Here is a 24,926-nt window from a genome sequence, read left to right as displayed (position 1 = left end):
ACAGATTGGTGCCCCCTTTGCTACAGCAGGAAGTGGCCAGACACTATTTGACACTGTTAAGAAAAACATTATGGATTAAGTGGTACAGTTTTATTGAACTTCAGTAGTCAGGGTAATTACTGCTTAAATATTAATATTACTTTTCAAGTTTAAGTTTTAAACAGTGGGATTGCCTAATATTCAATTGAATGTTTAAGCAGATTGAAGAAAAGTAACACCCTTTAGTTTAGATTTTTATATTTCAGATTGTTTCTTTACACCAGTATAATTTAATGTTAGTAATGCTTTAGAGTAGCTGTTATCCATTTACTTATGGGAGTCACATTAATCCTATTCTTAGGCAAACTTGTAGTAGTTAAAGGTATATTGTTATGCATTTCACCCACTATTAATTTTTATTTATATAGAGCAGTGGTTCTCAGGCAGAAATTTGTTGTGATCACTTTCAGTTTTAAACAACATTTAGACGTTTATGTTAAAAATATAAGTGATACTTCAGTCATTGAATAAGTAAGTTTAGATGTAAAGAAACTGATGAATTAAGGAAATGTGGCAATAGCTTGAATCTGATTATTTCGGACTATTTTGATTTATTCATGAAAATAACATATAGCTGTATTTGTGAACAACTGGCACGAAGGCTGTTTGTTATTTAGTCGCCTTAATGTTCTTGATATAAAGAGTGTGAGAGTATTCTCTTTAAAAGTATGTTAACTTTGAAGCTCATAATTTGACAGTACTTCCTGTCTTCCGTATTTGTATAACTTTGAAAGTTTGTATTGAATGATGTTTGTTAATAACTTGATAAATATATTCACCAAGAGTAATTTTGAATCTCATAGGACAGTGTATATGTATGAACCATTTTGTCTTTGTGCATAAGCAACAGATAAATTACATTCTTTTATTATAATACATTAAATGTTAAATATAACATGTATTATAAAATAATTCTTTGGATCAGTTATATGTTGTTGTGCATGCATGTGTGCATCATGATGTTTTGGAGATATCAGCCTTGAATTTTGACCTAGAGGCTAGCTATCCTGGCTGATGTTTTTGATAGCTTTTATTAGTTCTTCAAGTACATGCTCCGAGAGTACCGAAAAATGAGTGGTCGCTTCCTTCCATATCCTGTCTAATTCTTCACTGACACAATCATTCTACCATTTAGTGTTGCATAACGTATGCACTTGAAAAAGTACTGGTAATAAAGATGGTTGTCTTCTGGGTTATTGCTCTGTGTAGTCAGGTAGAAGTTTACCAATGTTTCAGAGGTCCTTGCTGCCTCCTTGATGGAGGCAGCAAGGACCTCTGAAACATTGGTAAATTTTTACCATACTACATGGCTCAATAACCCAGAAGACAGCCATCTTCAGACTCACTGCTATGAAAACCTCAAATCCTACTGTTAATAAATTAACACACATTAAATCATGATAGCCAAGATATGGAAGTTTTGTTAACTTCTTTGTAGGTAAAACATTTTTGTCACAACATTAAAAACTTCTTTAGTAATGTATTTGGTGCAATTTTTTCTCCTGTTCCAGGAAATTCATGGAGTACACATCAAGGACACTTGCACTTTAATGTCTTCAAAAGGGCATTATGTTTACTACAGAATCCTCAAGAAACAGTAGAAACTGTTGTAAACACATTTTCCACATTAGGAAGTCAAATAGTAAAACAGAACCAGCTACAAAGTGATGAGCATCAGTGCACCAAGTGTGGGAAGGTGTACCGTTGGAAGAAGTCATTGAGTCTTCATTTGCGTGTTGAATGTGGCAAGGAGCCACAGTTCCAGTGTCCTATCTGTCCTTACAAAGCGAAACAAAAAGGGAATTTGAAAAGTCATATGAGAGTCTGGCATTCTACATATTTAAAAGCTTAGTAGTATGCTGACAGTATATTACCAAGACTATTGTGTTCACCCCTTTCATTCCACATGTCATAAACTATCTTCATACTGAATTGTTGTCCCTTTGTTGGTTTTGGATTGTGATAATAAGAGTCAAACAAACCTTTCCTACTGTCTTGGGATGGTTCAAGCTATCCATTTGCACTTTTGTAAGATTGGAAATTATAAGTGGTTATAGAAATGTGCAAGTAAACGTTTTTAAATAAAACATTTATTATAGAGACTGTTAAACAGGAGGGCTGATATCAGTAAATACTCTAACATGCTTTTTACTGCTAACTTTTATATTTTGCTTTAATTTGGAAGTAATAAAAGCTGACAAACTTGAAAGATAGCAATGACATTACATTAAAGCTTATTCCAAGCGTGTGTGTTTCTTAGTGGGTAAATGTTCATGAGAGTTTGGTTTTCTTTAGTTTGCAGTAAATTGCATATACATGCATGCATGCATGCATGCGTGCGTGCGTGTGTGTGTGTGTGTGTGTGTGTGTGTGTGTGTGTGTGTGTGTGTGTGTGTGTGTGTGTACTGAATCTGTAATATGTAAATAAGAGGCGAAAAATCAAAGAATATTATTTAGTGAAGGATATACTACTTTAAAAAATAAAGAATAAAGTCATTCATATGTTGTAATGTAAACAGGAATAATCAACTTTGTGCTACAGGATCTTGCTTAAGCAGTTTTTGGTCATTTGATCAATTTCATACTCTGGCCAGTTTACCCTCAGGCAGTGGTCCCAAATAAGCATTGACTGGGTGGTTGGATGGGCTTTGTAGCCAGTCTGGACATGGTGGCAAAGGCAAGAATCCTATCCCTGCCAAGAATCCTAGTTGTCCAGCCTAAAAACTATGCAGAATGTCAAAAAAAAACCCTAATAATTTCATTAATATGATTACTCAGTGTACAAAGTTATTAAATTAATTAACCTAATCTTTACATCATGGTGTGTTATGTTACACATGTTTAAAGTTTAGCTGTGGTTTGGGATATAAAGACTGACATAATTGATTCTGAAGCTATTTAACAATCTGTTTCAATTGCAGAGGTTATATACTGTGAGATGAGATGTATGGACGATAATGAATGGTGAGCGTGTAAGAATTCTGGCAGAATGTGGCTGTGATTTTCATTGGGGTACTGTCCTGGCATTTACCTGGAGGTGTTAAGTAAATTATATAAACCACAGTTCGGGTATTTGACCATGATTTGTTTTGGTCACCACCTGAATGTAATTGCATGCTGTTACCACTGCACAGACAAACTCAGTTATGGAGATTGTCATTATAACTTTACTAATTTATGCTTTTGTATTTTGTTGCTGTTACAGAACTGGATGTTATGTGGACAGAAGTATATTCTCATTTCTCATTGTCCAGTCGTCTTACTTCTCAAACTGAGCGGAGGTTCCAAAATATTGGAGATGTGAATAAGGCTAATGAGCAAATAGATGTATCTAAGGATAATTCCCCTACAGAAAATATTTGGCAACACCAGCATGGTGCCAGGTCTTATATTGGTTCATTCAGATGTCCGGGCTGTGGAAAGATCTACCGCTGGAAGCAGTCCATGATGTCACATTATCGAAACGAATGTGGGAAGGAACCTCAGTACCTATGTCCATTATGCCCATATAAATGCAAACAGAAAGGAAACTTGAAAAGTCATGTCAGAATCTGGCACCCTCAGAGTTTGAATGAGATTTTTAAGTAAAAATGAATAACATTTGTAATTATGAATTTAATTACATACTCGTACATATTTATAAGAACCACCTTAAAATATTACTAACTCTGCTCATTGCAACTCATAGGTTCATTAATATAAGTTTTTAATTTTTTTAAATGTGGAACTTTAGTTATATATTCTGTCTAAATAAATGCCAGTTGAAAATGTGGGAAATTATTATACCAGGTGATTGGAGAATTTCACTGATTGATAAAGTTGATCTTTTTGATTCACTATTAATTATTCTGTTAGAATAATCATATTATTACAAGTCTAGCAAATATCTACAGTAGCACTTTTTACATTTAATCTGTATTGTTTAATGGCTAACTCTTTTTCTACCACAAAATAAAATGCATACCAGAGTTAGGTGTTAAAACACGTGATAATAAAGTAAGGTGGTTAGAATTGTGTAGAAACTAACAAAGTTGTAGAGTTACTTTTACATTCTCTTCTTTCCGACCTAGATACTTAAACGGTGCAAGATATGTGTAAAAACTCAACAGTCATTCATACTAATTACTAGGCTGTATGATTATAATATGTATAAGAATTACCAACATTATTGTGCATATTGACAAAGGAAACAAGGCATCATATTGTGCGCACAACCCATTTTGTCATCACCATTCTTTTACCAAGGTCTTAATTATTGACATTTTCATAGAACAGAAAACTGTAAATATCAGTAAAACTGGAAATATGACCCCCCACAGACTATACAGAGGCTTATTGCTATTGTTGTAAACATAGGCATAAATTAAATTAAAATTAAATCCGTGGCGTAACAGTTCCAGAGAGCCAAAGCCGACTAGCTTGACTGCACATGCCTAAGCAGAGGTGAATGATCATCCAACCAGATATAGGGTGACGTGTGGTCAGCACGACGAACCCCCAGCCATTGCTAGCTTTCCTGACCGGATCACGCTACTCATTGTAGCTCCCCAATTTCCTCACGATGCTGGGTTGGCACCGGTCCCATACACTGGTCGAAAGCTCATGAGAAAATTTCTTCTTCTCCGAGACTCGCATTCCGTATCACCGGTCCGAAGCATGATGCCTCAAACCGTGCGGCTACGGCACAGGACTGTAAACATAGGCATTACCCAGAAATCTAACCATTTTTGTGTTGTAGCACATTGCTCTAATCTCACTTTAATATTACAGAAACTTTTTGTTACATTAACCTTTATTGTCCTTGTTCCACTGTTTACACATGATCCAGCTGATTATGCATTACATAAGCATACTGCAAAGCCATTGGCCCTAGGTTTAATGTCTGGGTTTTAAAGTCCCTATTGGTGTATGGTAAAGGTTAAAGTAAAACATTTTTAAATGTACTTTAATTATATTAATAGTGCTTTGTGACTATAAAATAATAACAAACTATTGGTTTAGTTCTCCACTATCAGTGGTTGAGTTTAGTTTTAAGTTTTTATTTTAATTTTGTATATTAAACAGTCACAAGCAGTGTATGCATTTTTGTTGACTGCAGACTCGGCATTCAGTCAAAACTGTGTATTGTGCCAAAAGTTATTTTTAATCAATAAATATGTTACTATTTGTGATACATTTTAATATTCCTGTTAGAAGTAGCATAATGAAATTGGTACTGCAACCAGTAAATACAGTTATGGTAATATTGCTTGCATGTAAGAAGAAAATATGAGGTGCTGCCCAAAAAGTTTGGGGAATTTGAATTCCACGCGCGAACCGGTTGTGGAATGGCCTGCCGCCGCTATATGGGGCGAGCAGTACCCTTTGTGAATTAGTGTGCCAGCAGCCTTGAAGGCGAGAGGCCACGTTCTTGAGTCTCGTGCATTTTTGTAATGTTTTGTTGTAGTGGTTCGGCAATTTCTTAAACCTACATTAGTGACAGATTTTAAGGAGCAAGTGAAGGATGTTAAAAATGTTTCTCCATATGTCGTTAAAAAAAGTTTTTCATACAAACAACAAGGGGCCCCCCCCCCCCCCCAGAAAACCACTTGCTCCGCAGGGAGGCACGCCCCATGCTTTGGGAACCTCTGCATTATTTGTTTCTGTAGCTGTAATGTGTTGAACAGTGACAAAATGTATATGGCATTTCATGGTTACTTATATATTGTGTTTAGATGGATTGTTTTGTTATGATGAACTTGTTATTAACCATATACTTTTTCTCTGGCTCTGATGTTACAGTTTATGGTAAATCGAGTCGCTTATACCAACCTTGGCAAATTTCCACTGTCCAGAGATTGCTTGGAAAGACTGCTACACTAGCCAGTAGCTCAGGATTGACGTTTTCAAAACTGAAAGAGTCTGCTGCTAGATTATCAAATTGGCAGGTTCCTGGCAGTGGCAAGAAATTTCACCATCGCTCTGCTGGACATCACATTGCTGATTCTCGAGGAAAATCTTCTGCAAGTGGTAAGGTTTGCAGTGTCCAAGATACTACCACTGGTGCATCCAGTTCTTTATCAACACGCAGTTTGTTGTCAACTAGTTCTTTGTCACGAAGCAGCCTTCTTCTTGGTGCACATCTGTCTAGTGTTCGACCTGTGTTGCAGTCACAGAAGTATACATCTTCAGACTGGAAGAAACCTGGTGCTTACAGGTGTCCGTCTTGTGGAAAGCTTTATCGTTGGAAGAAGAATTTGATATCACATCGAAGGCTTGAGTGTGGAAAAGAACCACAGCTTCAGTGTCCATATTGTCCACACCGTACCAAACATAAGAGTAGCCTTGTTAAGCATGTTGACAGACTTCATGGGCAACCTTGCCCATAATAAGTGCAGCATGTGTTCAGTCTAGTTAATTCTGTGTAACTGAAAAATATGGATAATGTGAAGTAGCCAGTGGATTTTACACCCAAGCTTCAATTGTTTCTAGATTGGGTGTGTAGTGATTTCACAGATAAGGCACATTTGTGACTTCTAAACTCTGTACCTGCTTCTTGACCCATTATTCTTTGATATTAATCTAAGGCTGATGTAGGCTTCCAGAAATACAGTATAATATACTAGTCACTTAGAAGGATTCTCTTACAGCATGCTTAATATAGATATTTTTTATTGTAGTGAAATATAATTAGCTATTTTAACACAGCATCAATTTCAGCGATATGGGGAGGGGGTAATCTTTTGATATTAAATATTTAGTAAATTTAGACTGAAGTTACAAATATACTCTCTGTAGTGAGTTTACAAGTGTATTTTTTGAATATTGACTTTTAGTTTGAAGTATAAAAATGCTTGTAGTGTTTCTAAGTTGATGAAAATAAAGAATTGTTAGCAATAAGAAGGTCCCAGTTGTTATGTTTTGCATCTGGTATTTTCATATTGTCATGTATCATAGTTTTTAATGTCAGTGGTATCACCTTTCATGGTTCATCAGAATTACATAAATTTTCAATGTCCAAGAATATTTATGAACAGTTTTAGTATGTGTAGAAACTGATCTCAGAATGTAATGGTGAACAAGCTAAACTGTGTTTTAATGAAGCTCTTCATACTAGGAAACTTTACCAAAAAAGATTTTGAATCTTACAGAAGTGTTTGATCATAAAAGATAAGATTGTTTTGACTTGTGACAGGCCAATGGTTTATTTAATAATATTACATTAGCTGAGCTTACTAATTTTACATTAAAAAATAAAAAGGCACAACACATTTCAATATAATTCCATTCAACACCCACTCTATTTCCTTCTTAATATTATTCTCTCATGTTTTTCTGTCTTTCAAGTATCTTCTTTCTAAGAAGTTTTCAATTAAAATTTCCTGTTGAAATACTGTCTACATTTCTTGTTTCACCCTACCAAATTACATGTGCAGATCACACAATCTTAATATCGCTCCCTAGGAATACTTGGTGAATTTATGAAGCACATTTATAATTTATATATAAATTAAATTATAAATTATTATAGGTTCAATAGTAGCATAGAGGAATTGCAGGAAAACAGACATGGAGAAGCTTGGTTCTTAGATGACCCACTTAAAGTGAAAACATCTTAGGAGGAAGAAGAGGAAAAAGAATAATAATAGTAGCATGATATAATATGGTTGTGGGGGTCAGTTGTTACTTTCCCTTCAGCCCTCTTCAGTTACTTTCCACATCCTCTGGCAATGGACTGTGCAATGTGATAGATGCCATAAAACAGACTAATAGAACCTCATGAAGGGAAGGGTGGGAGAGAGTAAACAGCTTTACTTCATATACAGGTACTTATATAACATTATATACTGTTGTAGACCTTCAGAAACTTTAATGAACTATGAGAATCAGAAAAAAGAAAGTCTGGATAATAATTCCCAAATCATATAGTCCACACAGATAATTGGGAACAAAATGTAATTCTAGCTTCATAATGTTCTAAATAATTTTAGTCATATGTTTTGAAAGTTTTGTTGGTAAACAAACAAGAAAGTTTAAGCTATTTCTGCTTTTAAGTCTGAAAGACACATGTTCTTTAAATTAGTGCTGTGGTCTTATGTTTCTTCTTTATGTCAACTTATGATTAACATTAATTTGTACTATTTACTAGACATTAATCTCTGGCCTCAAGAAATTATTGTTATTGAATGCCACCATAAATTAACATAAATACAAATAATTTAGATGATGTGTAAGCTGAGGGACCCTCAGGGCTGCAGATGTTTTAAACCCACCTTTTGTGTTGGCCACTATCTACGTGCTTGCCAGGGTTCAATTTCCTTCAGGGGCTGGGGTGTTTCTCATTACTGCTACATCCAGATTGGCTTTAGGTCCTATCCAGATGCTTGTATGGGTTCTTTCCTCTCAGGTAAAGTAGACAGAGTATGAAGCTGACCACTCACATCCATCTAATGCTGAGGTATAGAATGTATAGAGATTTACTTCCAATAGACAACTTTACCACTGTGAGAACACCTCAAAATTCAGTTGCATTTTTCAGTAACTGATGTAGTTTGATTTCAGCTTTATGTAAAGTAAAGGTTATACTTGGCTGATATAAATACAAATTAAAGTATTTGACTTGTTCTAGAATTGGCTCCCCATTACCAGATTTTATCATAATTGAAAGGTGCTTTTGGAAATGAATGCAGATGGACATACATGAAATCCTATTTTGTGTCCATTTTACACACATTATGCAAAGAATGCATAAAATGGTTGCAATCTTCCAGTTACAAACCATGACAATTTTTTGATTACATTTACTTGTAGTGGTATATTAACCAAATATAATGTTTGTGTGTGTGTATGTGTGTGTGAAAGTTTTTTTGTTAAAGAATCTACATGCAAGGGAATAAATTAAAATTTTGACACCAAAATATTATAAAATCAGTACTGTACCTCATGGCTTAAAGAGCTGAATATAATATTTTGTATTTATTTCTTATTACATAGTAACATGTATGTCTAATTTTATTTTTGTAGTTCATACTAGAATATTGTATTCCACATTAATTGTCATGTCATTTGTCTAAATTTGTATTAAACCAATTATAGAAAATAAATTTGATTTCTATACAGTAAATTATCTTTCCCATGTCCTTTGATGGCTATCATCTGGGCTGTAGTGCCATATAATCAGGTAGAGTTTTACCAACATTTCAGAGGTCCTTGCTGCCTCCATCATCAGGGCAATTAGTGATGATTGAGGCATCCTGATGATGGAGGCAGCAAGGACCTTTGAAATGTTGGTAAATTTCTACCAGAGTATACAGCATTACAACCCATAAGACTCATACTCACCACTGTGAGAACCTTAAGTCCTACTTCATATGTGCTGTTTATATTTTAGTTGCCTGAGCTTTCTTATTCAGCAGTCCTGTGTTTTTTAGTCAGTATTATCTGACTGAGAAAAAAGTATCGGTTTATATAATTTGTCACATTCTGCTGAGTGCAGTCTAACAGTGATAGTGAATATGATGTTTGAATGGAAGAACAGAACCACACAAATTAGTGAATAGAGTCGTGTTAGCAGAATGTTCATGAATTGAACTGGTATTGAATCTTCTGGCTGAATGTATTTTTGCTCAGCTTGTCTATGGAAATGCTGGAATGTTATCTTAAAATAGTTCATAACTATTTCCTCACCTTTTGTTCCTAATCCAGTCTTTATTATTATCTTATCAGTTTTCAGCTGAGTTGTGGTGCTTCATAGTCTGGTACTGTTAATACTCGCTGTTGTGATAACTTCAAATCCTATTTAGTTTCAACCAGTTCTCATTATTGGTAACAGCATTGTAAATTAAGTACAATTGAAATGATTCAAAAATTAAATTAACTTGTTCCTTTTAGTTTACAGCCAGCAGGATTGTGAATGAACAAACTGCAGTGTTGCAGGTCGCTCTGTGAAAGGCTTCTTCCACATCCTTCTAAACATTGAGAAGTTGACATAACTATAATACAGTCATTTCTGCTGGTATATGAGCTATTCTGCCCGAGGTTTCTCTCAACGTCCAGACTAATGCCAGGCTAGTACACTGAATAGGCTATGACTGAATCTTTACACACTGTTATTATTTATCTTTGTTCATTTATTGGTGATACAGAATCTGTACAGTTGAAACGGTATCATTAAGCAACCTAAGAATTGATCATTATCTAAGTTGATCTGTTATGGTTATTACAAAACAGAATCCTCAATTTATGTGATGTCATTTTAAATAGATAATTATGCTATGGATAGCAGCATCACTGAAAAAATGCTGGCACACTACTATACAGAGGCTGCATAAAGATATTAATCTTTCTACAGGATTTGCCATTTGTTAGTTAGCGTCACCATATCAGGACTCAACTATGTCTAAGGTAATATGTAAACTTACTGGTCTTAATGATGATAGGTTTACAATTATTGTGTACTTATTGTGCAGGCATGTGCAACCTTGCCTTTCTAATAGAGACATTTATTTTTCATTTACAGAATTAGTTGCAACATGGAGAAAAAAGAACAAGATTAATGATACATCTTATCAGTGGCACCAACCTCCATCACATCCAGTGAAGCTCCCAGTTGTAACCAGGACACTTGGTAACCCTGTGGGTCAGAAGGGTCCTTTTACATGTCCTACGTGCTACAAGACTTATAGTCATAAATCAAATCTAGGTCGTCATAAAAGACTAGAATGTGGCAAGGAACCTCAGTTTCAATGTCCGTTTTGTCCTCAGCGAACAACACAGAATTCATCACTTCGGAAACATATAGAAAGGCACCATGTTGCGAGTAATACTGGATGTCTCGACTTCAACATATAGTGATTTAATATGGTTACCTTTATTATAAAGAAACTGAAATAAATGTTAACCATTAAAATTGGCAGTTAATAAATTATGTTAAAGTGCAGGTTTACTATTAAGTTATTCCCAAGTGATGAACATTTGACAGTAAATGATTTCAGTCCATGTACCTTGTGTCTAATCTAAACATGAGTGATTTAGGTGATAGTTTCTCAGTGTTAACAGGCACTATAACATTAACACTGGTTAACATAAATTTACTTACTTGTTACTGTGTGAATATATTTAAATATTTAGGACCACTGCCTCATCTGAGTTCTCACATTTTTCTAGAAAAGTTACTAGTGATATTGTGTGTCAATTGTGTCATAAACTATGGGAACAAATACTAAACGTAATGCCATATTGAAGATTTAAAATTTCTGGCTTGTAAGGTAGGAAAATTACCTCATACATTTCCACCAATATATCTCGATGTGTTTAGTTATGATGCGATTTGTCATTACTTAATGGACCTACTGGTCACAGCTTATTGTTTGAGAATACTTGTGGTAATGGTGTTTATATTACTTATAACAGATAAGGATATTATTGGAATTTGATAATTACCTTACTCCTAGGTTAGGGGCTTAATCTATGACCTGGAGTGATGACATTTCTTGAATTGTGAGAATTCTTAATTAATAATGAAACCAAAAGTATAATTTCACAGTTACCTCTCTATTAGAATATGTCTGAAAAATGTTTCAGAGGTGTTGATCTCATTTATGTAAGCATTTTATGTATCATTTATATATTGAGCAGGTTTTTGAGAGATAAGCTGCCAGAGGTTAAGGGTTACTTTGATAGAATTTCTGTAATCATTTGTGAGTATTAAACAGTGAAGTTATTGAAAACACTTAAGGAAACCTGAACTGGGTAGAATCTCATAGGTTTAAATCCTAGATTACAAATTAATTTTACTGGTTGTATCTTTTGATTATGCGATTATAAAGTCTGATGTAATTATAATATGTGTTAAAAAAGATGCTGTAAATATATTTATTTTTAATTTGAATGTGATGTGATCTTTGCTACTATTAGAAGGAAATGCAGTAGTTATGTTTTCCATTTTCCAAGGAAGATATACACTTCTAACCCTTCATCACATTGTAATATACTTGAATTAAATACAGTTTTAGTGATATTCCTACAGTTTGTTGTACAGTTTTAGTGATATTCCTGCAGTTTCTTGTGTGTTTTTATGGTGTGTTTAATAAATCAGCTTTGAATAAGACATTGTCCTGGTATTTAACTGCCTGTTTCTTCTAAGAAAATTAGGTAATGCTGTAGAAATGAAAATGTTATATACACATGTTTATAGTAATTTTTGGTACATCTTCACATAACTTGGAAATTTAAGACATGATATTATTTTATAATTCCTCAGTACCTTAGTTTCTGCATTGTAATTCGCTGTTGTAGTTTCTGAAAAACGTAAGTTCTTTTGATTAAAAAAGGTGTATTATGTGAATATGTTTTATGTATTTACTTAGAAATACCTGATCGGGGGTTTTATTTCTTAGATCTCCCAAATATGACGTGGTCTGTGTTGCTATTTGAATTTATTTTTTAACAGAATGTTAACCTAAATTTACTGCATTGAAATAATTTTGAAATTATACTTAAGAATATTTTAATATTACTGTTTTATCTGTCTGAAATAGAAAGGTTGCCCATAATCCAACCCCAACTTTTTTCACAAATAAGTCAGAATTCAGTGATGGGCCTCTGCCAGATTTTGCCACTCTTTTTCCCTCTCCCTTTTAATAATGTTGACATCTTTGTGGAATGTATGAAGGGTAATATTTATTTAAATATATGTACATTTGAAAATGCAAATGGTCATTATATTTATATTTTATTTGAAAAAGTGTTTTAGTGGAGAAATAATGGATCTTTTTTATTTCCTGTCAAAAGGCTGGAAAGTGATGAGCTAAGATAGGTTGCAAAAACATAGCTACAGAATGTAACAGATGAAAATATATTATACTTTGTTGTAGTCTTTAACTTTAATTTTCAGTAATTACTTTGGTAATGTAATTGTGGTTTTAAATACTGATTGCAAAGTGATAATTTGTAGGATTGTTTTTTGTATGAGAATGAAACGAGCATCTGAATGAACTATGAATTCATTGAGTGACACAGTGCTTCTTTCTGGAGCAGAAGGTATGCATGCTAACTTTGGTCATTACTGATTGAACATAAAATTTTCTTGATTTTTGAGTTGCTGACATAAGTTTGCTTACCAACACTGACAGTGTGTCTATTTGGTTTGTGTTGTAGGCTTAGCTGCAAGTTTTGGTGCCCCATTTTCTAGTCCTTCTCACCTGATGCTTTCAAGTTTCAAAACTCCTCGGCAGATGGGAAATGATCGGTATAGTGGACCATATAGTTGTCCAAATTGTACCAAAGTGTACCAACATCGGCCTTCACTAAGCCAACATCTGAAACATGAATGTGGAAAGGAACCCCAGTTTCAGTGCCCCTTCTGTCCACAGCGAACTACACAGAAAGGAAGTTTACGCAAGCATATAAGGAGGCGTCACAACTTGGAGAACCATTAATTGTGTTGCTGAAAATAGAGATGCACAGAAGAACTTAAGCAATTGTATAAGGAAGTGTCAGAATTCTTGGGAGTCATCATTGATAGTATTTCTGAAAGTGGAAACATTCAAAAAGAATACTTACTTAAGCATATGAGGAGGCATCACAATTTTAGAGTCACTAACTGTATTTCAGAAAGTACAGATGCAGAGAGGGAAAGCTTGCACAAGCATAAGAGGATGTGTTGTTTCACCTTGAAGAATATCTGAGAGTATTAATGAAACTTTATTTCATTTAATTTCTATAATTTGCCCCAACATGCATTAATATTACGATCAAATGTAATTTATTGTAATTATTAAAATAAATGTAATTTTACTTTATATTAACCTGTTTATTAATTAAGTTATGTATGTTACTAATAAATTATTGGAACAAGCATTCATAAAATGTAGAGGGACAAGTGATATTCAAAATAAGTATCATGTTATATTATACTTGAACATTTTCAACATGCAATCATGTAGGTTCTGTTCTGAAATATACATAAGGAGACCAAGGAGAACATCAGAAAACCTCAGGATGACTGATATTTGAAACATATACTTGCCAAATATAATAGTAAAGCATCACCACTGTAGCAGTCTGCTGCATATTAGAATCAAGGAGTGAATAAGAGCAACTATAATATTTCTTTCACAGTCAACATACTATTTGCCCCTGTTTAGGAAGAGTAATTTTCTTGACAATAGCTGTTACTCATACATTCCCCTAAAATTATCCATAAGTATATTTTGCTTGTTTAGATTAATTATTTTGGATGCGTGATTAACCTTAATCAACTGGGCATCATGTGTTACAGTAGCATATTTGTACATGGTTAAACCACACAGTTAAAGTATGGTTGGCATATACACAGTACAGGGGTGTACATTCTTGTTCCCATATGGTAAAGGTAATATTTATTAATTTTAGGACAAATCTGTTTGTGTTCAAATTGTGATGTTTGTTTTTGTATTGTGGTCTTCTGGGTTGTGTCTTGCAGGTGGTTACTGACATTTCAATGAACCTGTTGTCTCCTTCACTTATACTCTGAAGATGGAGGCAGTAGATTTATCAAAAATTTTGGTAATCACTTGCAAGACTACATGACATCACAACTCAGAAGAGGACAATCTAAGTTTTCACTACTATAAAAACTTAAAATCTCATACTTTTTTTATTAACTAATAAAGACTGAATTTTTGTTTGTTAATAAATGTACACTTCAAAACAATGTTAATTCTTAAGTTTGTACTGTTAGTAACTTGCCTTCATCCTAACATCAATGGTTTCAATGCAGACATTCTTCCTTAACTGGCAGCCATTTTTCATGATACAACTGTTTTACTGTTATAAATTATACTTTAAAAGGAAATACGTAATAGTTTTGAAAATGCTACTTCAGAAATATACTAAGATAATATGTATCAAACTTGTGATCAGAATCTTCCATCATAGAGACCTCCAACATGAAATAACAATTCTGCCCAGACAAAGTAAAGAAATTATTTTTGGATTTCCCTTGTCTTGAACACAGAACACTTGGAGAGACATAACTTCATCTTATGATTGCACCTTGAATAGATGTTCACAACAATAGTAGATATGACTCAGTTGAACATGAATTGCAAGATTTTCAGAATTTAAATTTGTATTTGGACACCTTTGGGCTTAGAATCAGATTTCTTGCAGTAAAAGTAATTCAGTATCAAGAAACTCTTCATTACACTGATCCTGATTGGAAGAAAACTGAAGACTGAATTTTATATATATAGATACACATATAACATTTGGTTAGTATATAATATAGTATACAAAAGAGAACTCATCCCATCTGTTATATATTAAGTTAAGAATTTGTTGTACTCTGAATATTACCATGTAAGGACTAAAGCCTTCTTGTAGTCATTCCACTGAAATGCAAACTCATACTGAAAGTGCCAAATTAATGCAAGCCAATATGATGAATAAAGACCGACATAACAAAATGTGAGCAAAGTTACCATAATCAATTATTAACTGTTGATTTAATTTAAGTAATTGATTGGTTGTATAACCTGGGCCAGTCATTCTAAAAATGTGTTTATGAATTGTCTTGTGCAAACAGTTTATCATTAATATCTGTAATATCTTCTCGCAGTTTTGATGTGAAACTAGTGATTTTCCCACCTCACAAGTTTGAATGACTGCCGTGATGATATTGTTGAACAGAGTATTTCTCCATTTATCATTTAGATGAAGAATGAAAAGTATTTCGTTGTTGTTAGAAGGTCTGGCCAAGTCACATATAGTACACTTATGCATCGAGACAGACCTATGCAGGACAATGGGCAAGTCACAGTAATAAGGAACAGTTCTGCCTGGAACTTCTGTTATACTGAGTATTCCTTTCCTTAGTTGGAATTTAGAAGTGAAGTGTGAATAATTTTATTCTTTTATCAACTGTTGCATAAAATTGTTTGTAAATATACAACTTGAATTCATTAGGTCATTTTATGAGTACGTGAGTATGAGTGCTTTCAAAGGCAATCTGTTAACTCTACAAATCACTGATATGAAGAGCATTTCAAAAATCATTTGTAAAAAGTATATTGTTTTAGAATTTGTATGCAGTTTTGAAGGATACTTATACATTAGCATCTATATAACTTGCAAAGGTAGCACTAACATATATACATGTACATTTTTTTTACAGAATTTCTGCATTCAGTATCATGGTCCTTTCAACAAAATGCAAGTTTTGAACAAGTTCACAAGACATCAAGCTATTACATTAATACTGCACAACAATATTATAAACAAACTGGACAGTTTGGGTGCCCCAAGTGTTTAAAAACTTATCGGCACTTTAGAAATTTAAAAAGGCACTTAAAATTGGAATGTGGTAAGGAACCACAATATCAGTGTCCATTCTGTCCAAGACGTACTACTCACAATGCAGACTTAAAGAAACACATGAAAAGAATGCATCTTTCAAAGTAATGTGCATGACTGTCATGATGATATTATTGATGACAGAGGTTTAAGTGGTACGAATAAGAGGATAGCTTCAACAAGATGATGATTGAAAGATCCAGGAAAGCTCATATATTTGTGTTTGAAATAAGGGTGCAGAAACGTAAATTATGGAGGCCCCCTTCCCCCCACATTTGAATGAATCATGAAATGTATAAAGTGAAGCCACCTGACATGGCTTGTTACCCGAGAGTCTTTCATCAGAATCATGAAATGTCTGAAGACACATATAGTGTAGGTGGTTGTGAGTAAGTAAAATGATAGGAATTTCACTAGGAAATTAGAATAGAATATTTACAAGTCCACAGTATATTTTAAGTCAGTTGTGTATAATACTATGAACGACAGTGTATTATTTTGTACTAATGTTTAATATGCAAAGAAATGAATAAATGTATGTGTGGTAAGCTGACCACTTTGTTGATCTTCCTAGTGCTATAGTCTCTTAAGAGTTGCCAACCCATTTCATAAAAACTGGAGCAAGACAGTTTCATGAAACTGAGAGGAAAATATGACAATTGAAGAGGCAATGGTTTATTACTTTCTTGTATGTGGTTTATGAAACTGGGTCTTTCCATCCCTTTAGAGTATTCCTAAGTATCTTCCTCATCTCAGGTTGACATTTTGTAAAGATTTTGGAAATTGTTTCAAGGCTTGTGTGCTCATCATATGTCATTTTAAGTCTGAGCTACTGAAAAAATGTCATTAAATAAATAAAATATATGTTGTTTCTGTTTTTATATAGTGTTGTGGAATACACTTTATTATTGAAATTTGTTATTCTGTCATTAACTAATAATTCCTTTTATGCATAACTTCAGCTTTTGGGTGAGAGCCTTGTCTGATGTTTGGTGTTAACCAACATTTCAGCAAACACTACATTTGCCATTTTCTAGGTGGGTGTGTAGTGTGGTGAGTTGAGGAGGCCTTATATAGTGCAGGTAGTGAGTGGTGAAATGGTGAAATATATTTGATGGTGCTGATTGGTGAAGTGGAGGAATGGGCTGTTATCCAGTGGGAGAGGGTAGGAAGTGACAGAATTTTCAGAAGTGGTGATGAAGAAGGTTGTGGTAACTGTTCTTGATGTGAAAGGATTTACAGTGAGTTAAGTAGAAGGGAGTGATGGCTCTTCATTGGCTATGAGCTTTGGAGAGGTGATGGTGGACCAGCCCTTTTGAGAGTCTGGTGGTTTGGGGGGAAAACAGATGAAGCCAGGTTTAGTTTAGCATGTATCATCTTTGCAGTTAAAGTTGTGTGGGTGTTTGGGTATCTCATTTGCCTCTCTGATTATGTAGGACAACAGATGCTGATGTTGGTTATGGCTTCTGTTTTGTTAAAGTTAATGCAATGTCTGGTAGCTGTAGAATGTTCAGTAACAACTGATCACTGGTTCTCCAATACATTTAAGTGATGACACACACATTTTTGAAAGAGGTTTGATTACATATGTACTCATACATTCACTTACGAGCACAGAAAATTTAACCTCCAAGTTTGTGTGTGTGCTCTGAGGGGCCTGTATACTTATCACCATGGAAAGGGATGCGTCTGGCCACAATAATATATGTTGTGTTGCAATATGTAAATGCAGTGTATGTCACAGTTAATATAAGGAGTGTTTTGTGGTCAAAAAGCATGCAGAATCCTGCTGTTAAAGTATTATGGGGTTTGACTTATTAGAGTTTATTTAAATTAAGTTGTCATATGTTAAATTAATTTTTTGTGTTGATCCTTCTTTTGGGTGCTGAAATCATGTTGAAGTTGACTGTGTTGCTGATCTTTTAGAGGATGCACCGCCTCTATTATCATTCTTTGAAAGCTTAAAATCAGTAAACTCCTGCCTGTTACAGGGTTTGTGTATGATGGAGGATCATTGTTGTATCCTGCTGATACACTGGCAGCCCAGGACAACATACTGTTTCTTACATCAAGGCTTGGAAACATCAGTTCCCAAGAAACTACAACATATGTGACCAATGTTGTTGTTCCTTATAAAACTCAAAATGCTTCTGGGTTTGATTGTGTCCAGTGTGGTAAAATGTACAGACAGAAATATAATCTGTTAAGTCACATACGCTTTGACTGTGGCAAGGAACCACAGTTTGCCTGTCTAATATGCAAAAGCAGGTTTACTCGTGTATCAAGTTTACGTAGGCACATGAAAGAAAAAAGTCATAATTTTAACATAATCCAATGTCATGTCTAATGTTATTTAAATTAATGAAAGTGATTTCTGTTGTAAATGCTAATGAATCTGTATGTTTTATTTCTTAAAATTTCTGAAGAAAGCACTTCAAAATTAGTTGTGTCCAGTAATTGAGACTAGCTTCTTCAAACAGGTGCTTCAGATCAAGTTTCTTCATGTGAAATTGCATTCTGATAAAATCTGTGGGTAAAATTGATGCTTAGTGTTATTTTTAAAATGAGACATGTGATATGGTCAAAGGACAAGGTTGTTTTGCTACTTTCCATTATGTTGAAGTCCTGAAGAGTTTCTGATTGATACTAGAGACTGCTACATGTTTGCTGTATTGATATGTAGTAAAGCTGCTATTTATTTTATTTATTTATTAATAAAGTATACCTAACATGTTGAACAGCCATTCTTAAATTAAGTTTTAATACTCATTGGGCTCCCTCTTCAAGCAGGATCCTAGAGAGACTGAGGAAAATTATGAGATACCAGCCAGGGTAGCCAGGCTTCATGACACCAGACACACCAGTCATTGCCTTTGGGGATTTTTGTTGTGGTCAGACGTCCAAGATTTTTTCATTATAGAAACCAGGAAGTCCCATATTTGCACCACTTTTATATAGGCTTGAGTTCATCATGTCAGTATGATGTGTATGACTTCCACAAAATTTGATACTAACAGCATTGAAGTAATTTAAGTTGGAATATGTTTAATTAAGTTTTGAATTTTACCGAAACTAGTATGTGCACTTTCGAAAGATAATTAGTTATTACTGTGTATATAATTAGTAAAGGTAGCACTAACATATATAACATTTTCTTTTTTACAGAGTTTCTACATGCATCAAGATCATTGTCCTTTAAGTGTAATGCAAGTTTTGAACAAGTTCACAACATATCCAGCTGTTATCTTAATAATACACAGCAGCATTATGAAGAAGCTGGGCTGTTTACGTGTCCCAAGTGCTTAAAAGCTTATTGCAACTTTTGGACTTGAAGTTGGATTGTGGCAAGGAACCACAATTTCAGTGTCTCTTCTGTCCAAGATGTGTGACCCACTATGCAGACGTAAAGATACATATTAAAAGAATGCATTTTTTAAATTGATATGTGTGAGAAATGTGTAAAAATATACAGATAAGTGATTGCTAGCATTACATAAATTGGAGGAAAAAATGATGCAGACATGCAGTTTGACTTTTCATTTGTACTAACTGTATGCAGTCTTCTTTTAATAACACATAAATAATTTTGAACTGTTCCCTGAAAGATGCTTATTTTTTAGAGCATGTATGTTGTCTGATCTTTTGTTTGTTATTTATAATCGAATCAATGGCTGTTGAAACACTGTATGTCATATTTTTCTCAAAATAATTTTATTGGTTGAAATGTGTATTATGAAGGTAGTTAAACATGGTGTGCAGAAATCACGCACATCTTACATTTTATGAAAGTGGGTATGTTATGTTAGTGTAATCAGAAATTCTAATTCTAACAACAGTTAAAAAAAATATTTTGATGTCTTGAAAAATGAATGTTTTCAGACTTTGATGTTTCTGAAATCATTGATTCATTTGTTCAACATATGTGCTGATGCCGAGAGGTGACTGTCTTCTAGAATCTTGTGCCATGTAGTTTCACAGAAATTGACATGTCAGAGGTGCTTATTACATCCATCACAGGGCAGTGGTGATCATTGCCCATGCAGTTGATATAGCAGCATTTTATAAAGCAAGAAATTCATGTAAGATTGTTGCATAATAAAGAAAAATTCCCGTTGATTTAGGCCTGTGCACACTTTTGTTGTTTTTAATATTTCTTATGACTAACTTATGGATATCTGTATGCATTCAGAGTTTTGTACCTCTCAGTTCCACCTGGAAGTGGCACACAGTCATAGGCCTTTACTTATTTTGTGGGAATAATTTTCTAGAATATATTTTTGAAATAATTTCTATTGAACTAATGCTGTGACTCCTTTCTTTTCAGATTTATTTTCTTCACAGTTTCAAGCTATTCAACAAAATGCTTCATTTCACCAGCCAGGTGTCAGATACATACAGACTTCAAATCAACGGCGTTATACAGACAGTGGGCAGTTTGAATGTCCCAAATGTTTGAAAACATATAGTTATTTTCAAACATTGAAGAGACATTTGAAATTAGAATGTGGCAAGGAACCACAGTTGCAGTGTCCCTATTGTCCGAAACGTACAATCCATAATGCCAATCTCAAGAAACACATTTTTAGGATGCATACTTTACATTGATGACTGTAACACAAATTATGTGCTAGTCATTAATTTGGCACTTATAATGTAGAAGTTCTATATTTATTACCTTTGTATAGCTTTTATTGATGCACGGTATCTGTTATTTATTTATTTTTGTTAATCTGTTTCATATTGAGCTTAATTTGGAGAACAAATTACACCTTTTCCTTTCTATATTTCCAGAAGACCTATTTTCTCTTGTAGCATCAAATTCTGTAATTGTTTAAAGCAAAAATGAACAGTGTTTCACAATGAGGTAACTTGTTTGTAACATAGAAATCATTAACCTCTTAAAATCAGTGGTAACTATATGTATCATCTGCTGTAACAATTTATAGCTCTGCATTTTGTCTACAGTGTGTGTTTATGGGTTTCACATTATTCTTAGAATAAACGGTGAATTTTCTGTAACCAGCCTCGACTGTTTTATCTTGTGATGTAGAAGAGTTGTGTTTATTTGTAGTAGGAATTAAATATTTAATATTTGTTAAAGGATAATGTCTTTGAAAGAATTGTTTGTGCTTTCCAGCTACATCTGAATTTCCTTTCCATCAAGAAGACTAAATACATTATTATTTACAATCAAGTTTACATAATTTAAGGAAAGAGATTGCTTAAAAAATATTTATTGCATTATTATTCATGCTTGTGCCATGTTGAGTTAAAATCTTTTTGCTGTTGTTGTAAGTAAAGTGCATAAGGTGTGATGCAAGGGCTATAAAGGTTAATAGATAATTTTCTTATATTTCTCTTTTTAGTGTCTGATTTTGAAAAGAAATATATGTATATTCCAGTAATATCCTGTAACAATTATACCTGAAGTTCATTCTGTATATTTCTGTTCAGTGGAATTATTCCATCTAGTCCATTGAGTTTCGTTAACCTGACCATTACTGTGTTTTCCAAGTCTTTTAATGTACATAAACAAATGAAAAATTCAAAGTTTTGTATTCCGATTGCTTTACAGATTAAATATAATTGAATTGATACTTCATTATGCATTGGTTTTAGTTCATTAAATGTGTTTCTACAGTGAATACTGAATGAAGCAAAATTTTTGGTTTTGTTTTGAATTGTCTGGAGAATTTGACCTTTGTGTGTGTGTGTGTGTGTGTGTGTGGGGGGGGGGGGTTCCATCATGAATATTCCTGGGGCAAGAATGTAACCCATAACCAAAGTAACTATGGAATTACTCAGTCATTTTCATGCACAGAAATTAACATATATCTTCTTGATAAATGTACCCATTATTGTTCTTGTTCTAGGTTTTTGTGGCTGTGATAAATGTGTGTCTTGGCTTTCAGAGATGAGCTACATAAAATATCTCTGCAAATATTGCAGTGCTTTCTGAAACATTGGATAATTCTCAACATTTGCTGCAGCTTATCCCTGGAAGTCAGAGTTACCATTTTTATAGTTTGATTTGAACCATAATAGGAATATGTTGATTTCAGCAAGACTCCTCAATGTAAAATTTAATGATGATCCATTTAGTGATTTTCAAGGCGTTACGTGTGGACAGATGGGCATATATGTGGTGAAGCTTACAGGCTCATTTTTGCAGCTTTTAGATATGAATATACCTAAGAAAAGAGAAGGTAGTTACTTGCTATTCACTTTTTAATACCAGGTGGTGTAATACTGAAAGGGGCTGCCTCCATCTTCAGGTTCGAAAATGGAGGCAGCATGTTCCTCCAACACGTTGGCACCCCATACAAATCCACATGGCATGTTTTCGAGGAGGCTTTTCCATCAAAATTCTGTATGTGTTTTCCCTGATTGGATGTACATCCCATTATAAGCTCTAAGATTTCACTGTCCTAAAATTATTAGCTAATCTGTATAATTATTATGTAATTCCTGAAGTGTTAAATTATGGCATTGTTAGAAAATACATTTAAGTCTCTTTTACATGTATTCTGTCTCTTATCACCATGAAAATCTCAAATCCTACTATTGTCTTTCTGTTTTAATCTTAACATGATTCCACCTAATAATTCTCAACATAGTTTCTCATCTTGTTGATGCAAACTGTTTGCATCTTTTACATTCTAGCATGAATTCTTATATCCCTTTGCCAAATTTGAAATGTTCCTAATATAAATGTGACTTTTCATTCTTTCAGATACAAATTTGTATGGTGATGAGAATCAATATACAGATTCTGTGCAGTTCCTCACTTTTGAACAAATCATTAAGGAAGAACCACCTGAAGTTCATTTGAGTCAGATAGTAACACAATTGGATTCAAGTCCAAAGGTTTACAGTTGCCCTACTTGTGGAAAATTGTACAGATGGAAGTCAAATATGACACGACATAGGAGGCAGGAATGTGGCAAAGAACCACAGTTCCAGTGTCCGTATTGCCCCAAGAGGACAAAACAGAAAGGGAATCTGTTACTACATATGAAATCAATGCATTCGTCTGCTGTTCAGTTATAATTCTAACTTGTATATTATTCATATGTTTAAGGCACTTGTATATGTTACTTTTATTTATTTTTAGTTTATTTAATGGCATTTTAATTTATGTAGTATCAAACAGTAGGATGATTGATGAATAATGATTGGAAAGGGTGTGGAAGAAAGTGATTGTGCCAAATTAAAGATGCTATCTCTGCATTTGCCTGAAGGGACTGAGGAAAATCACAAAAACCTGTGGATATTCAGTCTGGGCTGGGATTGAACTTCCTGATTGACTGCAGTGATCTGTGTTTACAAATGTAAAATAAGGTTAATGTGGTTTACAATGTCGATATCTATAGAATATGATTGACTAAAAAGTAAAATTAATACAAAATGTGATAGGAAAACACATGCTGATTTATTAAAATGCATGATTTACTTGCTGTTTAATGCAACAAGTTTTCAAATAATGAGGCTGAAAGCATAACATATCTTAACCTGAGTCTACAGGAAAACTGACTAATTACATTTTTATACTTAGAGATGAAATTGTAAGGAAAATTGTCATAAATTTTGTGATTTTGCTTACATCATTGATGTAGTTGTTTATGTATTTCAAGTATAGTTTTGTGTGTTAAAAAATAGCAACGTTATCAACATTTCTAGAATAGGTTTCACGTTCTAACTTTTTAATTTAAAGTGTTTTTGTAAGTAGGCAGTGGAACCAGCCCTGCCAGTGCAGCAGGCTAATTGTTGTTTCTTACAGGTCTTATTTGTAATAAACCTTGTTCATAAAAGTGAAATTGCTTACCTTTACAGCACAGTGACCAGCTCATATTGCACAAGTTAGAATGGTTTGTTTTTAGTTGTTAAGTTTGGATGCTTATTTCAGAGATAGTGCACATGACTATAAAATTCCTTAAAGCCTTTCTAAATGGAACATTTATTTTATGTGGCCAATTACATTGTTTGTTGGACAGGCCTGCTGTAGAACATTGGCTCTTAGTTGCGTGAATTGCATTCCATTGTACTTCTTTGTTCAGTTGTACTTAATGTTTTTTGACAGTTAACTAGCTGCCATTGTAAACATGAAATATAAATACAGTGTCCTTGTATTCTAGAGATTAAAAATCTGGAATTAACTCTGATGTATTCCATTTTTATGGTCTAGTGTAAGCAAAGAACACTTCCTTGGGCTGTCCACAGTTTCCTGTCTGCCTGCGTGTGATGACTAATAACATTTTTATAATGATCTTGGATAACATTGTTTTAATAATGATTTCAGTAACAGTGTAGTTGCAAAGAAATGACCATAAGAAGAGGGAGTGGCTTAGAGGGGCAGATAGTTTTCCTTAAAGTATGGATTGAAGTGTAATCTGCCATAATAGTTCACATCCTTTCAGGATTCTGCCTCTTTATGTTAATATCACTCTCAGTAATAAAAGCATGGTGCATGCTGCCCTACCAGCTTAAAAAGGTTTTCAACATCACCATTTCCTTTTCATCCTGTTAGATAACTATTAAAATGACTGATATGCACTCTGTGTTAGAATGCTAAA

General features: G+C 33.8%; 1 protein-coding gene across 31 annotated transcripts in view; it reads left to right on the top strand.

The window, feature by feature from the left end:
• LOC110827600 (uncharacterized) overlaps positions 1–24,926 on the top strand; it is a 264,274-nt gene that overhangs the window by 81,642 nt on the left and 157,706 nt on the right. Inside the window, exon 5 of one of the 31 annotated variants that reach the window (XM_022059404.2) lies at positions 20,678–20,973. The exons of 24 other annotated variants lie outside the window; for them this stretch is intronic. In XM_022059404.2, coding sequence (XP_021915096.1) covers positions 20,678–20,958 — 281 coding nt within the window. In that variant the 3' untranslated portion in view covers positions 20,959–20,973. Of the gene's footprint in view, positions 1–1,550; positions 2,852–3,244; positions 5,211–5,820; positions 6,780–10,537; positions 10,885–13,176; positions 13,473–18,344; positions 18,716–20,677; positions 20,974–24,926 lie in introns of those variants that run through there. 6 more of the 31 variants (XM_022059384.2, XM_087356866.1, XM_022059391.2 and 3 more) reach the window with 6 other exon arrangements.

This window comes from Zootermopsis nevadensis, unplaced genomic scaffold (genome assembly GCF_977971745.1).
Source record: "Zootermopsis nevadensis isolate Lab colony 2312 unplaced genomic scaffold, Znev_1.0 Znev_ptg000028l, whole genome shotgun sequence".
Classification (NCBI taxonomy): Eukaryota; Metazoa; Arthropoda; class Insecta; order Blattodea; family Termopsidae; genus Zootermopsis; species Zootermopsis nevadensis.
This window is presented reverse-complemented; position numbering and strand designations above follow the sequence as displayed.